The sequence below is a fragment of the Caretta caretta genome, chromosome 12 (genome assembly GCF_965140235.1).
Source record: "Caretta caretta isolate rCarCar2 chromosome 12, rCarCar1.hap1, whole genome shotgun sequence".
NCBI classification, from domain to species: Eukaryota; Metazoa; Chordata; order Testudines; family Cheloniidae; genus Caretta; species Caretta caretta.
Window position 1 is genome coordinate 8,770,408 of NC_134217.1, and position 13,733 is coordinate 8,784,140.

Below are 13,733 nucleotides of genomic sequence, written 5' to 3' on the forward strand. Positions count from 1 at the left end.
TTACATTCTTTGGATGTACATTTCCACTTGGATACAATAGTCTTAATTTCTTGTCCTGAACTGGTGTATTGTCAAACAGCAATTTCACTAACTCCCAGAAGTGACTGTGTTTCATTGTTGGGCAGGGGTGGAGAGGAATAATTCCACTGTTTCGAGTCAGGGAAGCACTCAGGGTTCCTTCTGGACTGAAGATGCTTTATAAATGTGAAATATTATTACATGTTGTCAGAGAAGGGCCTGCACATGGCTGAGTTTTGCCTGAACAGGGGTTAAAGCTCTGATTCAATAAAGCACTTAAACAAGTTAATGAATTCAATGGAACTTAAGCACGTAGTTAAAGTTGAGCGTGTGCTTATGTGTAATGCTAGGCAGAGACAGATTGCTGAATTGGGGCCTCAGTAAGGCTTACAGGACTGATCCCTAGGTTTGGTTTGGTTTTGTTTGTGCCAATATACATATGAGCATTTTTTTATAAAAGGAAAACTTGTCAGTAGGACGCACAAGGATGTAGCCACTGGACTCCCACTGAGGGCAATAGGGGATAAAGTATTGTGACTCTTGATGAAATGTGCCCATGTCACCCTGACACGGCTTTGCCAAGGATTGTGGATTCGTTGAAAGCATGGGTAAATTAAGGAGAAAGAAACTGACAGTGCCTTAGAATACAACGGCCCCTTTGTGGATGCATTCTTCTAATAGTTCTGTGCCAGTCAGCAGGACTAATGCACATTTGGATCTTCACTGTAATAAAAGCATTTTGTGTAACCAACTCTTGATCTTAAAACCCCCTTGTTTGATTTATATGCTCATCAATGAATTCTGTGTAGCAGCAGAGACCCCTTTTGTTTGAACATTGCTTTTTCACCATGCCACAAGGCCAACGTGCAGGTGTTTCTTGGGTGGTTTGTGTTCTGTGGCATTTGCGAGATGAACGTTTGAGGACATGAATAAGCTTCTCCCATCAACATCTTCACTTTGGCCCTAAAGTTCCAATTCAGCAAAGCACTGAAACCTGAGCTTAACTTTAAGCGTGTGCTTAAAGTGAAGCACATATTTAAGTGCATTGCTGAATGGGGGCCTGAGCGAGGAGCCTGCCTTCTGGCGAGATGTTTACACGGTCACGTAGAACCAATGTCCTGACTGCTATGCCACCCCTCTCCTGGCTGCTGGCACAGGGGCTGCAGATGGGGAAAAGGAGTGGGGCTGAGGTTCCCTGACCTCCTGACAGTTCCCAGCTGCCAGAATAGTGCCTCAGGGCTGTGGGCGACTGGTGCAATTTAGAACAGTCTTGAGGGTCTTCTAAGTTATGAGAGGGACCGGCATGGTTCCCAGCCAGGCCCAGAATTGGGATGCAACAAGAGGGCTCACAGCCACATTTGTTTTCCTCCTTTTTATTTGGGCAGAGGCCTCAGCAGCCACAGATGATCTAGCCACTAGTATCTAATTTGTCCCTGTATTGAGATTCCTTTAGCATGAAAGACTCTCTATAAAACTAAGTTCCATTCTTTTCTATTTTACCTACTATCAGCATCTCCACGTCATTAGAAATAGCTCTAGGAATTCCTTAAGAGTGGGGCATTTCTGTGGCAACATAATTAATTCTACAATATGCCTAAACATTCATCAGCACCTTAGAAGTTCATTCAAAATTGCCCCGATGGACTTTGAGTACAGAAAATCCTTTGTTGGCTGAAATGTTTAGTTAGTGAGGTAACTAGCTTTATCAACTGGCTGGATTCTTTCCTGTATCTCACAACCCCATCCCCAAATAAATACCTGATCCTTCTCTGAAAGAGTAAGCTGCAGAATTTCTCTTGAATCACAAAGGGAGCAGATCAGCTCAATATTAATTTACTGTTTGTCACAGCGAAAGAACGAGGGATCCTCTCTGCCCATTCAGAGTGGGAATCAAGTGCTCAGATCTGGGGAGCTCTGTTTTGTAATTTGTTGGTATGCCACAGAACTGTGATGCTCTTGGTATACTCGGTTTGCAACCACGCTGACTGACAAAGAGACCTGCCTTTCTGTCTGTCAGCTTGATTCATCTGGATGTCTCCAGCAGGACTCACTAATTCATGACTGTAAACGTTGATTTTGATGCCAGCTCGGAATTTGACTGAAGGTTTGTGGAAGACAGTGAGATATGGAGTGGAGCAGCAGATTGCAGGAGGAAGCGTTCTTATCATCAACAGGCCAGACGTGAGGCAGTCAGGCACAAGAGGGGTTTCCTGCATGCTGTTCTGTTGCAGCACTTCAGTGCTGATCTCCAGGGTACGCTAATGTCCATCTTCATTTAATATTAAGCACATTGCATCAAAAGTACTTAGTGTCAGTAGGACAACTGCCCCGACTGATGCTGGGGACCTCCAGAGCTCCAATGATGATCTGCTACGGGCTGAGCTAAAGAGCTCCAGCTCTGTGACTGGTGGCTGTAACAATTCACATCCTCTGAGGACTGGGTTAGAGGGGGACCTGTGGGCTACTGCAGCAGCAACCTGGAGGCAGTGTGGCCTAGTGGATAGAGCACTGAGCTAGCACTGATTCTCACTACTGGCCTGCTGAGTGGCCTTGGGCAGTCACTTCAGTGCTCTGTGCCTCGGTTTCCCTATCTGTTAATTGGGGACAATTATACTGACCTCCTTTGTGAAGTGCTTTGAGATTTGTAGACTTTAAGACAAGAAGGGCCCATTAGATCACCTAGTCTGACCTCCTGCATAACACAATCTCCTGATGAAAAGCACTTTGTAAGAGCCAGGTATTGGTGGTATAATTAGTAATGCCTGGCATATGGAAACGGAGGTGGCTATCTGAATCAGGGGAAACGGAGTGGCCTTGTGCTATGGACTCTTTGGCTTTATTTGTCGATGGCATGGCATGTGTCTATCCAGCTGTAATTACTTTTTTATTTGTTGGTTAATAAGCCAGTTGAGTCTTTTCTGGGGCAACACGGTGCTCACGAGAGGTGTCATATTCCCAAGGGGTTAGACGACCATTTATTCACAAACAGCGCAGGTTCTTCAAACCTCTGCCAAGTTGCCCAACCAATGAGCCTCAAGAGGCGGGAGCTTCTAGAAGTGGGAGCCGAGTATCATCTCCATGCTCATTCAGGCCTTGACCTTCCCTCTGAAACTGCCAACAAGAGGTCAGCTAATGGCAACTGTGGTTATTTTAGTGATGGTGATGACTTGTTCCCTAGGGACTTGGCTTTTACATGGGCCATTGAACAGCTGTCAGACAATGGAAGCTGCTGGGGGCTATTTCTGCAGCCTTTATTCAAAGAAAACTTCCGCTGGATGTCAATGGGAGTTTTGCCTAAGGGTTGCAGGGTTGGAACCTTTATCATCATTGCCTGAGATGTACCTTAAAAACCAACAACCTCTATTTGAAAAGCTGCATAGCCCATTACCCTGAGCCACCTGTCTCTTTGCTGGGCATTGTTGTGCACGTGGTTTAAAAAGGAACCCTTGTTTCTCATTACCTGTGTACTCTGGAAAGCAGATAGTCAATGGAGATTTCTTAATTTTCTCCTCAAATATGTCCTTCTTGTTTAGAAAGAGGATGATGGAGGTGTCTGTGAACCATTTGTTGTTACAGATGCTGTCAAACAGCTTCAATGATTCATGCATGCGGTTCTGCAATATAAAGGAGAGAGCATATCAGGCTAAAGACAGTGACCGCGTGGTGTTCAACATGTAGGGAAATCTAAAATAACTAAATCGAGGAGGGAAAAAAATAAAAACTACAGTATACGTAATAAATTTATGTATACATACAGGTGAACATATACATACACAGATGCAATCCCTATATTTGACATAGTTAGTAACAAGGGCATTTCACTACATAGAGCTGTTTATTTTGCATAGTGTATAGTTTACAGGATTTCAGCTCATATAAATGATCATGCACCATGCATGTAGGGGGAAGCTACTTTGCCCTTTGGTCAGATCTATGTGTAGGTGCAGGTCATGCAGATTTTCTAAAATATTCTGGTTAAAATTTTTCACTTCATTGTTGTGTGTGTATGGCACACAGTTGGTTGGATACATTAACCAAGGACTGGTGAGATCCTTGAATTAATCCAGAGTTGGAAGCAGACAGCAAGGTGACATCTTCTTGTTATTGACCTTGCCGTGACCTTTGCCTTGTTTTGTTATTTTGTTTAGTGGGTTTGCTTTTTTTTTTTTTTTTTTTTAGTGGGGGCTTCTTTGGAAGATGGCTCAACAAAAAGCGTCTAGCAAAGAAAAATTTTAAAAGAAAATAAGAAAAAAAGGGGGAAAAACCCTGTACAGAAGGTACCTAAGAACAACCAAACTACAAGTCAGCAGATTAGCCCGTTGATGTTAGCTCATGCCTCACGGAAGAACATTAGCTTGTTTGCCAATAAAGGAACCACGCGTTCAAATACACACACAGGGGGAAGGCAGCTTTTTAGTTATAGGTCATGCAACGACAAAAAGATACAGAAACAGATAAAACAAAAGAAATTAAATGTATTGGTTAGGAAGTTGCAAAGTCCGCCACGTGGTTTATGGTGGTGGAAGGAGCTCACGGCAAAGTCAACCAGTAGTGTCATGTTCCCCTGCTGCTTTCAACTCTTAACTCATTTTTCTTGGTTCAAGAGAAGCTTCATACCTGCCAAATTTGGTGGGTCTCTCAAAATCTCATTTTTTGGCCTTTGTTTGGTTAGATAAGGTCAGACGGCCGAGGAAAAGTTGTGAAGGTGCTGAGGCTTGGTGCTGTTTGGAGCGAGAGGCCGAAGCCGGAATGCGCACGCCGGTTGCGCGGCCACCTCCCAACCGGGAACGGGACAGCAGAGAGAGCAGGCATAATGAGGACGAAGCACACCCAAAGAGTCATGGGATTATCAAAGGCAAATCAGGTTACAGACCAGACCACTTGCTTGGTTTTTGGCATTGGGAGCACCTCAGAGGGCACACCCCCAGTCCACCAACACTCATACAAGACTAGCAGCTGGTACAGTGAACACAGGAAATAGGCGAGATACAAAAGTCGTACATAATCTCATCTGTTAAATTGTTTCGGTGATCGGTGTGGCACAGCCCATCTGCATGTAGCCACACAGAATGACTTGTACAGCGTATGTACAGTGGGCCCTATTCAGCAGCCACTGCTTGTCTACGTCTCTTGCTGAGGCTGCACTGTTGACCCCAGTGTTTTATTTATTAGCACGTTCCTTTTTATCGCTGGACATCCTTTAATGATCACTGAACATTTTATTTAGATACAAATGATTCCATGGACAAGGGAAATATTTGAACCGGTGACCAGATGTAGCATCAAATGAAATGCTAGAACTGCAACTTTCCCGTTTTACTGACACCATGTAGCTTTGATTAGAAGCTGTGGCTTCTATTAAATTGGGGGTTCGCTTTCCCCTCCAGCTTGTATGGTAATGATGTGTGGTGAAGAGGTGGCTACCCGCTTAATCATTCATTTATTTATTGGACGCCATTGTTTTTCCTGGATCCTCGAAGATGCTAGAAAGAAGGCATCTTGCAATTTAATGGTGCAAGCTGCAAGAAAACAGTCAACATCCTTTTGACCACCGGTAAATGAGTTGGTAGGTTTGCTTACATATAATTCAACATAGCACAGAAGGACAGAACTACCCCATTTTCTTAGCTGGATGAACCTTCAAGTGTTTCCTTTTTCTTTTTAAAATGTCACCTGAGAGTACAGTACTGTGCAGGTGCTCATACCTCTCTTTGTACTGTGGGGTATATAAGACACAGAGCGCTGCTTCCCTTTGCCAGAGGTGCAATCAAAATCATAAAGCTGTAGAAAGCTGAAAGGACTTGGTTCAGATGACCCTTGCCTTTCTAATACCCTTTTGTGAGGGGGGAAGAAGAGGATGGAAGGTGGAAAGGGGCAGGAACACAAATACACAGAGTCACTTTTAACCAGAGTCCCTCGCAGAACATTATTTGTGCCATTCTCTATTATTCTTAACTGTTAAAACAAGATGCATACACAGCAAGATGTAAACACGGCTTCTGGGACTGAATGAAGAACAATCTGAGACTAGACATTTTGGACTTTTATAATACATACCCTTCTGTTCATCATCTCAGAATTATAAAATAATTAAAGAACAATCAGAACAGGTTAAAACAGCAGCGTTTATACAGTACTGCAGTCAAAGCACATCAGGTAATATATAGTGAACACAGAAATCTTGGTTTTTAAACAGAGCAGAGGCCTTCTCATCTGGTGGACCTTTTAGCTAGTGCTGTCATATTCCCACTGTAGCCAACATGCTCCAAAATCCCATGATGACTTTTTCCCTTTAAATTTACATCAAAATCTGGAGGGAAATGGAACACTTTCCTTGAGTAAGTAATTGATGTCATTGAGTCGTCACCATTACGTACATACAGCAGAAACAATTAAATGGCAAACCCCAGTAGAAAACAGTACTTGCAATAAACATTCCTTTATACCCTACAAATTCGAGTGCCAGGATTGGACATTGCTCCTGGAGTCCCCAGGCTGAATGAAGCTAGTCTATTGTCTCCTCTGGGTTTGGGACAGCCATCTCCCGACAATATCTAAGATCTGTTTTCTGGCTGAATATTGCCACTACTCCCCTGAGCTCTCCTTTTCCACCCACTGTCTCAACTCTGCTTCTGTTGTAATGACTGGGGCAAATAGGGCTGGGAAACCATGACATTTCCCTCTGTATGAGTCCTCTTAATATTTCCACCTCTTTTATCACATTGTGCCTACTTCTAGATGCATTTGCTTGGTCCTTTTGGTGGAGAAGGAAGGAAAGAAAATCTTCTAGTGTCTCTCACCTTGTTTCCTGCCAGCAGTTCTCAAATGCAGCAGTTAATATTTCCTATTTTTGTGCTCTGGTGGCAAAGAGGAGGTGATTTGCTTCTCTGATCTTGCTACCATCCTGATCAGGACTATTGTGCATCAATACTTTTCTTCTGCTCCCCAATGTACAGCTTCTAGTTATATTTTCTACAGATGCCAAAGATCCTTGAACTTGCTCTTTGCTTCTAAGCACATGGATGACTGGTGCAATCTGCACACTTATAGCCAGGAGAGCATATTAATCACATCATTCAGTGAGTGCCAGTTTCTAAAGGTCCAACACTAATGCATAGCTAAGGTCAACAGCACGAAGGTGTGAGTGTGTTACACATTCAGCAACTAGGACACAAACAGTATCTTCACATACCAGCTAGATACAGAGGAACTAAACAGTTTAATTCCAGAGGCAGCAAAGTGTACCAAGCGCATCTGCCTTTTTAACCTAGCATGTAAAAGGAAGAACTGAAGAGGATATTATAGGTTCACATGGTAGATCCCATGCCACCATTGTCTTAAAAAGTGTCATAGGGAGCAATAAAAATCCCCACCTGCTTATGATCCATTCCCGTGTTGTATATGAATGTTGCTAGTGGGTTTTTCCCCTAACTGTTACCTGGGATTTGGATATGGCCTTGGGGTTTTTTTCATATCATTGTCTTGTGAAGACTAAAAAAGTCACTAAACTACCACACTGAGAGTGTGACTGTGCAAGGATGTCCACGGAGCTGCTCAGTCACTTAGCAACTGAGTATTACCCCCTTTTATTATTTATTCAGTACTGTGGTGGCACCTAGCAGCCCTAATGACGGACTAATTAGATTTATATTGCCTGCCGTAAGCCGCTGTGTGAGATCCATCTTACCACTGGAGGAAAGCTTCTGTGAACTGTGTATGGGAGGATTTAGGGGAAAACTCGGCATAACATTTCATTTTGCTTTGCTGTCTCTACCTATAGAATATGTACGAAACCAATGGAATTCCAACTCCATTGTGGGTGTCTACTCCTACATTTCATTCTTCTGCTCTGGGAGTAGAGCATGACAGTCAGGTCATGGGTTGGACCATCATATGAGGAAGGCTTTGGATGTGCTGGCAGTATAGCAGTGCCTGGCTGAATTCAGGAAGTTCAGATTGGCTACGTATGCAAAGCTTGGATTGGTACTTGAATGTAGGTCTAGAAATCTCATGAGAAGAAACTCTCTCATGAGATTATTAGTTCAGGCTAAGCTAGACATGCAGGAGGACTAGCCTTTCTTCTGGTTTTCATGTATTTCTTACTGTTCCTCCCTGAAAACATAGAAGTGGAGAGGCATCCCTTACGAAAATTACGACAGTACTATAAAGCAGTGGTCTCAAATACTACAGCGCATGCTAGGTGCTGTGATAACAGATAAGTGTGGCATGGTTTTAAAACAAGGGTCATGACAAGTAGATTAAAAATGAGCAACTTTTGTGAACTACAAGCAAGGTTTCACTTTGAGGGGGAAGGTTTGGATCAGTTCTTATTTTATCTGCACTCATTTGCCCATTCCTATTTGACAAGGTTCCACAATTAACTGCTGCTTAAGGGCTGGCTCTCCAGTGAACTGGCCACTACAAACTTCTTGGGTTCAGTCTTCATCTGATAGGATTGGCCTGAAACTGGAAGCTGCCTGTAATGTCTAGTTCACTGAGAGAGACCTCAAGGGGCTGGTGCTTTAAGTGCCTGGTTGCCCATTTGAGCCCAGTGAGAGAAATCCAGGATCTTCATTAGAGACTGTTTGTATTGTAACTATAATTTTGTCCACGTAAAGTACAGTTTTATTCAGAAAAGTATAAAATGAAGAGGTGAGTTCTCATGATTATTGTCAATGTTATGCTCAGTTTACAAGGAACAAATATTTTTTTCAAGTGCCATTTTTGCAAACGTGTTTTAAGACCTCACACACAAGCTGGGTTCTTTCTTTCTCATGTATCATCACCAGTAATAAAGATTTTGCCCTTAGTGACATCTGTGCAATCTCAGGGCCTTCAATGGTTTTGCACAGGTTTAAGTGATGGGAACTTAGTAAGGGTTTCGACAGATGATGTGCAAAGAAGAACACAATCTAGCTTATTTTCTTAACTGTTGCCTTTGTGCTAACAAGTATGAAACAGTAAAAGCTCCTTTTTGTAAATAAAGGCAGCAGATCTGACTGATGCACACAGGGGCTAAATCACCTGACCTAGGAAATGCCATTTACACAGTTAGTTTTAAAGCTGAACTATACTTTAAGGAAGGAGATTGTGGTGAATAAAGCTGTAGGTGAAATTGTTCCTGACAGAATGATAGGGGTGAAATTGACTGAGGTCAAACTGTCAGTAGATGCTGTGTTTTCAGCATGCCACTTGCATAGGAGATCTGAGTTATGGAAGTAACAGGGCCAAGGATACTGAATTTGTTGTTTTCTTTTTTCACTACTTGTGTTTTAACTCAGCAGGACTTGTATAGTTAGGCTAAACAAGAGCATCATCTGCATTTAATTTGCACTTTGCAGTGTTGTAGTTTCTTTGCAGGGTTGCCAAGACCTGAAGAAAAGTTGTGTAGAAGCTCAAAAGCCTGTCTCTTTCACCAGCAGATGCTGGTAAAAGATGTTACCTGACCCACCTTATCTCTTTAATTTGCACTGACAACTGTCCAGTCAAATGATCAGAATCTGTGTCTTTTTTCCTGTTGCCCAGAGTACCAGGGAGTGACTTGTGAAATGAAATGTACATAGAAAAAAAATCCCAGAACTGCACCTCAAATTAATCCAAAACTAATATTCTTAATGGAGAGAGTGTGGTGCAACTGGGGTTACAGAAGCTGCTGTTTCTGCCTACATCAGGGGTTCAGAAAACATAGTCTGAATTAAAGACATAATACAACACTAGTAAGGCTCCCATTGAGAATCATCATTGTATTTCTGTTCTCTGTTAGAGGTCATTGATGTTTCTGTCACCATGGATGGTGTGGGGAGCAACAAACATTAAGTAATATAGCCTCACAACACTCCTGTAAATCAATTTTATCCACATTTTATAGACCTTGGTAAACCAAGGTTAAGGCCAAAGCACTAAAAAGTGATCACTAATTTCAGGAGCTTCAGTTTTTTGGTGCCTAACGAGAGACAACATAAACCTCATTTACAGAAGTCCTGAGCATCCACATCTTCAACTGACATCTGATGGTAATCAGCACCTTTGCACCTCAGACCCTAGGCATTTTTGCAGATTAAGTCCTTCCTAACCTGCATATGCTCCTCCACATCGTGTGACTGGCAGATTTCCCATTCCAGAAGGGGCATCGCCTTCTCAGTGGGTGAGTGTCTCTTGGGAGCTATGGAGACTTGTGGTTCACAAACCCACACAACAGAGTTGCTGTACTCTATTATTTTAGATCTATATAGCAGATGACACTAATGTTATTACAGAAAATTGATCACAGAGTTGATGGGCAGGATTTTCAAAAAGCTTTGAGAGTTAGGTGCCCAATTCCCATTGACTTTCCCCTAACTCCCTTAGGCCCTTGAAAATTCCAGCCAATATCTGTGATACTGGGATAGATACATAGAAAGTGGAAAACACATGAATAGGAAGGGTTCTTAGTTAATACAGATATTATAAAGTAGCCAGTGCATCCTAAATATTTTCTGGAGGAGTGTGGTGCGGTACGGTGATTCAGAATCTCAATCCGAATCTGTAGATCTAGGGGGATGCGGATATGAGGATGTTACTATCAGACTAAATTCTGGTGTCAATGTAACCTAAACTAATGCAATGTAGGATTTCAACAAGCACGTGACCTCTTTACCAGAGTTCATGAATCTGACCTAGAAGATGTAAATATCAGTGCTCAAAAAGTCTCTTCATGAATCCATTATTGCCTGCAAGTTACCAACTCTTTTAGAGTCCCTCCCCACCGTGTTATCCATTCTAACTTCTGATGCTTTACAAACAGGAAAGAGGGAATAAACGTTAGAGCCTCCTACAGAAACTGGTGACAATAGCATCTCCATTGAATTGTTGCACATTGGGCATGCACAGAACATTTAGGAAGCTCTGACTTTTGGTTCTTCAATGCTGGGCAAGTGCAACTCCATTTAAAAGAAAATACCTGGTTACTCCTAAAACGACTTGCCTTTTCTGTAATTGACATTCCATCTCCCCAAATGCACAGGTATCTTTCTTAGTGCATGCCGTATAGTTGGTGAAAAGTGCGAGTGACTGTTCTCCCACCCTTTATTTGCCCACACTTTTAACACATTCAGATTAACGGGAGTGCCACACAATCATCTGGCAGCTAGTGTATCCTGATATCTCTTATTTTCAATTTCCATGCAGTATTTCAGGCCTAGTATCACAGTGGGGAGGTATAGGAGATAATCCCATCCCCCATAAAACAAATTCCACCCAAGAGTTGAACAGTTCCCGTTTAACCGGGAAAATGAATTTCTTTTGCATTTAGAAGCAGGTTACCCTGATAGCTTGAATCCGCCTGAGGAATTTGTGGGGTTGCTACAGCTTTGTGTATCTGGATGTTCCAAGTGCTGTTTATTTATTTCCTTAAGTTTGTTTTCAAAAGCACCTATTCATTGCTTATCACTCTACTCTCTGGGTTCAGGATCCTCTTTATGTCCCATGGCATTTTGCACTGATCAACTTGAGAGAAAAGAAAACATTATAACTTAATCAGAGCAAGAAATTGTTACCTTGGTTAACTCCACCCTGGGCAATGGAAGACTTAATTTCCAAGGGTTAGGGGAAGAAGGGATCTGCACACGATTTCAGAATCAAGGGAAGACGTATGATTAACAAAATTCCATTGATTTGGTACAAGCCAATGAGCGTGAGTTGATCCCTGAGCAATGGCAGGCTATGCAATAGGCCAGTGATGAGGTGTTGGGACCTGTGTCGCCCCGTAAGCACTCACCGTGGTTTCGTCTTCATGGAGCACCTGATCGTAACCACTCAGCGCGACACAAAAAATGATCGCTGTGACGTCCTCAAAGCAATGGATCCATTTCTTACGTTCTGACCTCTGACCTCCCACATCGAACAGCCTGTGCATGAAACAGGGACGTCTCTTCATTTATTCTTTATTAACAAAGGGAAAATATTAGTAATCCCTTTTGTATTTCTAAGTACTCATCTCTGAAGGGCTCCTAGCACAGGACAACAGAGTCTGCAGTGACTCTCACTTCTTCCTTCTCTGAGGTTTGGAACCCCGCTGTCCCCAAGGAGGAGTTCTATGGGCAGCGGCGGTTAGGGGAACCCATGACAGCATAGCTCCTGACGATTGTCCAGGGGCTTGGGTGCTGTGGGGGATTTGTTGACCGTGCATGGGCAAGGGGCCTCTCTGAGGACAGCTCTTCCAGAGAGCCCTAGCAATCTGCATGTATCTTAGGGGATCTGTGGCTTTAAGAGGCTGAACTCCCAGTCTAATTTATTGTGTGTGTCTTAGAAACCTCCGTCCGCCCTGCACTCGAGAGTACAATTACTGGCAAACTCCATGAGTGTCAGCGTGTGGAGTTTCTCGTTGCCTACATGTGACTCTCTCATGTGGACAACAAATGGCCGAATGTTTTTCCCATATGCCATTCCAGACTGGAGCAGAGTCTGTCTGTCCTTGTGTCATGTCTCCAGCACAGGCAAGAGCCAGAGGGTTCAGAGGAAGGGGCAAGGAACCCCATCATGGGCAAATGTAGAACAACCTGCTCATCAGGGATTTTTTTTCTAAACCAAGGCAAGTAGTGCCTTGGTGCCTACCCCACACAGGTGATGAAAAGATTAATGTGGGCCAGAGAGGCCAATTAATCCACCTGGTTGCACCTGGAGGGTGGGTCAGGGCTAGTTACTGATGAAACCCAGCTGGGGAAGGGCTGGGTGGTGCTATACACAGAGGAAGTTTGGAACAGAAAGAGGCTGAAGGGAGAAACTCTGCTGTCCCTGTCCTGGGAACTGGGTGTGAAGAGACCTTGAGGGAACAGGAAAGCTCTTGCAGGGCGAGGAGAGCCCAGGACAAGGCTTGGCAGTAAGAAGCCCAGGGACGTGGCAGTAAGGAATTGTGTGGTATGAACCTTGACTGCCTGTCCTAGGTTCCTGGACTGGAACCCAGTGTAGTGGGTAGCACTGGGTTCCCCTACCAGCCCCCAGGAAGGGGATATGGATTACAGAAAGCCCTAAGACAAGGATGTATGGATCACTGGGCACAAAATTGAAGGTGGCATAATGGATAGAGGGACCAGATGTTTTCTTGCTGGACTCTGTTATCCTGGAAAGGTAGGAACTGAAGTGTGACCCAGCTTGAGGGCTGAGTCACAAGGAGGGATCACCCTCCCCCACCAGGACTGGAGCAGCTGTGAGAAGGGAGTGCTACAGAGGACAGAACTGCCATGCCATACCCAGCCATGAGTGGGTAGATCTGTGGTGAGTGTACTCTGCTTCAGTTACAAACCATTTTACATATGCTTCTACCCACAGAAATGCAGCCACCTCTAGGGTGGAGGATAGCAGCTAGTCAGACAAGCATACTGTAGGAGAACTTTTGGCCAAGGTAATATGGTTGCAGTCATACAATGCTGATATTTGCACTGCCTGACAATATAACAGTGGATTCACATCAAACTTACCTGAAGTGGAGGTTTTTGAATGTGAAATGGGTTTCTACAATGCCGGTTGTTTTGACCCTGGTTCGAAGTATATCCTGCTCTGTTGGCTGGTAGTCTGGAGCTCCGATTCGATCTAAGCTGTCTAGGTAGCTATAAAAGAAAAAAAATCACGGGAGAGTAAGAAACACTAATTGTTGTCAATCTAATTTTTCAGTGCTCTTTGGTTAAGGGAAAAAAAATCCTCTCTCGAAAAAAGCCCAAACCCACTGGCTCAAGTACAAG

The 13,733-nt window shown here is 43.5% G+C and overlaps 1 protein-coding gene across 2 annotated transcripts in view; it reads right to left on the minus strand.

Moving 5' to 3' along the window:
* GNAO1 (G protein subunit alpha o1) overlaps nt 1-13,733 on the minus strand; it is a 297,622-nt gene that overhangs the window by 42,035 nt on the left and 241,854 nt on the right. Inside the window, exons 5-7 of one of the 2 annotated variants that reach the window (XM_048817045.2) lie at nt 13,473-13,601; nt 11,774-11,903; nt 3,479-3,632 (exon numbers count right to left, since the gene is read on the minus strand). In XM_048817045.2, the coding sequence (XP_048673002.1) occupies nt 3,479-3,632; nt 11,774-11,903; nt 13,473-13,601 (413 nt within the window). The remainder of the gene's footprint in view (nt 1-3,478; nt 3,633-11,773; nt 11,904-13,472; nt 13,602-13,733) is intronic. The other variant, XM_048817046.2, reaches the window with a different exon arrangement.